The sequence below is a fragment of the Gavialis gangeticus genome, unplaced genomic scaffold (assembly GCF_001723915.1).
Source record: "Gavialis gangeticus isolate Ggan-Ray unplaced genomic scaffold, GavGan_comp1, whole genome shotgun sequence".
NCBI classification, from domain to species: Eukaryota; Metazoa; Chordata; order Crocodylia; family Gavialidae; genus Gavialis; species Gavialis gangeticus.
The window spans coordinates 111,794,933-111,797,562 of NW_017729022.1; the positions used below are offsets into that span (position 1 = coordinate 111,794,933).

The window sequence follows — 2,630 nt, forward strand, 5'->3', positions numbered from 1 at the left end:
TGGGGAGGAGGGGAGGCATTTTAATTACTCTAATTCAACAAGTTTTAGTTAAAGTGCCCCCACCACCATTTTGAAATGTGGGACACTGAAGGCATGAGACACTGCAGCATGCATATTACGTGCTGCAGCACAGATTAATCGAGTGTGCTCCAATCTGTCCGAATCAGGACGTGTTGGAGCACGTGTATAGGCACCCTAAGTTTTTAGCCCTAATACTGAAGCATATGGAGATCCTTGTGGCTCTGCATGATGGAATTTCTGGGTTTTAATTTTTTTTTCAAAAACTTAGAAGATTTAAAATTCTTTTCACTTTATAATTTAAAATAGTAAAACCAGACATTAAAAATAGGGTAATATTGCAATTAGTTTCTTGCGATCTTCAGACTGAGCAACCTAAATTAAAGAATACAGTTGACAACTCAGGCCTTACTCCATCTCCATCTGCAAAATAAGGATAATAATACTAGCTTGCCTGATCTCACATAGAGACGCTGTAAGATGGCTCTGACTTGGTTGGGGAATGGCTTGAGCTCAGTAAGTTCTTAGGATATAGGCAGCTGCTTTGGATCCTCTGAGGATGCATGACTGTTGAGGCAGAAGGTAGAAGTTACTATAGACAGTGAGCAGGGCACTTGTTTTTTGTCCATTTTAGAAAATTTCTTAATGGTGAATGAGCACTCTAGAAAAATCTAGATAGGTAGTCAGTGCTGCTACATAATCTGCATTTGCAAGAAGCATCCAGAAAGAGCACCTTCAGAGGTCAGACAAGTTCCTGAAATTTCCAGAGGACTGCACACTTGCACTTCTAAAAGCATGTAACATATTTGGTTTTATCTTTGAATGTTAGGAATTAGAAGATTTGATGGAAAAACACAGTGTCCTAGAAATCAGTTTCCTGAAAGATAAAGAAGATAAATTCATCTCACACCAAGATCATTACAAAGAGCTCCAGGTAATTCTGCTTCTTTCTCATATTTAATACCTAGCAAGTATACTACCTTATAGTTTTGATCAATAGCCCTGACAGAAAGTAGAGGTGCACTGATGGATTGGTCCAATATTGGATTGGCACCGATGTAAAGAAAATTGGCTGTATTGGAAATCGGTCTGATGTGGCTTTTAATTTGGCCAATAAATGCCCATGCATGCATGTAACCATAGTGCAGCATGTAGGAAGCGAGGAACACAGCCTGGAAGTGTGGAGAACTGTATGCAGATGGTAAGTCTGTCGTGGAAGGGGAGCGGGGAGGAAAGGAGTGGGGGGGGCAGTTCAAGGCCCTCACAGTGAGGAAGGGAATGGGGCTGGGACAGGGGCTGGGGCTGGGGTAGGTGTGGGACGGAGCCATGCTGGGGGGTGTGGGTAGGGGGAGCAGCTCCAGCTGCTGCACGCACCCTGGGAGGACATGGTGGAGGCATGCCCATGGATCTTTATGGGGTGTGGGTGGAGTAGGCTGCAGCTGCAGGCTGGGGCTGGGGCCATACTGGTTCTTTCCAGTGCAAGCAGGGGGGCGTTGGGCCATGGCTGTACTTGGGGTGGACAGTGGTGGCACTGGGAGGGGGGACTGGGGGGTTAATTTTGGGGTTCCTGCAGACTCCCACCTATAACCCCTCTCCCAGTGCTATTGCTGCCTACCCCAAGCACAGCCTGGCCCAACCCCCACCGGGAAGAGTCTGGTACTGCCCTGGCTCCAGCCCATCCTGTCCTGCCCCGCCCTGCACGCAAATCTGGAGGCACATGCCGCCCCCGGTGCCCTTCTGGGGTGCATGCAGTGGTGCGAGCCAGCCCGTTCTCCCCATGCCCCCAAGACTAAACGTGGCTCTATCTCACGCCCTGCTCCACCCCACCCCACCCGGGCTGGGCAGTCTCTGCCCCAGCCCCATTCCTTCCCTTGCTGTGGGGGCCTTGATCTGCCCCCCCCACACCCCTTCCCTCCCTCCCTCCTCCCCTTTCACCACAACAGACTTACCAGCTGGAAGCAGCTCCTCAAGCTGCTGGGCTGCGTATCAAAAATTGGATCAGTATTGGTTGATATACCTCCTTAAAAATAGGCTATTGGTATCAACCCCCAAAATCTCCATTGGTGCACCTTAACAAGACTCCTTTGAAGCCAGTAAGAGAATTTACATTCATTTTAGTAGTCTTTAGATCAGGCTCTATATTCTAAACTACACTGCTTGTCAAGACTGACCGGGGAGGGGAAGGTAGCAGGCAGGGATGGAGCCCCATGACCCCCCCACCCATCTGGGCCTACTTCTGCCTTCCATCCTGCTGCTTGGGGTCCAGGCCCGATGCGGGGAGTGGCGGGGGAAGGGAGATGCAGGCCCAGGCCCAATGCGGGGAGGACTGGGACCAAGGGTGGGGAGAAGCCAGGCTTCTGCTGTGGGGGGGGGAGCAGCTGGTCCAGGCTGACCCAGCGGTGGTGAGGTTGGTAAGTCTGTAGAGGGCATTGTCCAATTGGGGGGTGCTAAAAAAAGCCCATTCAGGGCTACGGAGGCAGGGGGGAGGGGTGGCAAGTGGCTGGGTTTACCTAGCCCTGGGGCTGTACTGTGAACATTTGCAGGCATTTCCAAGATCAGGTTAACCCTTTCTTGATCTAAGCTAGTGCATCTTGGAAATCTTCAAGAGGAGA

General features: G+C 50.3%; 1 protein-coding gene across 4 annotated transcripts in view; it reads left to right on the forward strand.

The window, feature by feature from the left end:
- CCDC91 (coiled-coil domain containing 91) overlaps nucleotides 1-2,630 on the forward strand; it is a 457,779-nt gene that overhangs the window by 88,751 nt on the left and 366,398 nt on the right. For all 4 annotated transcript variants that reach the window (XM_019515987.1, XM_019515989.1, XM_019515988.1 and 1 more), the window contains one exon: nucleotides 848-952. In XM_019515987.1, the coding sequence (XP_019371532.1) occupies nucleotides 848-952 (105 nt within the window). The remainder of the gene's footprint in view (nucleotides 1-847; nucleotides 953-2,630) is intronic.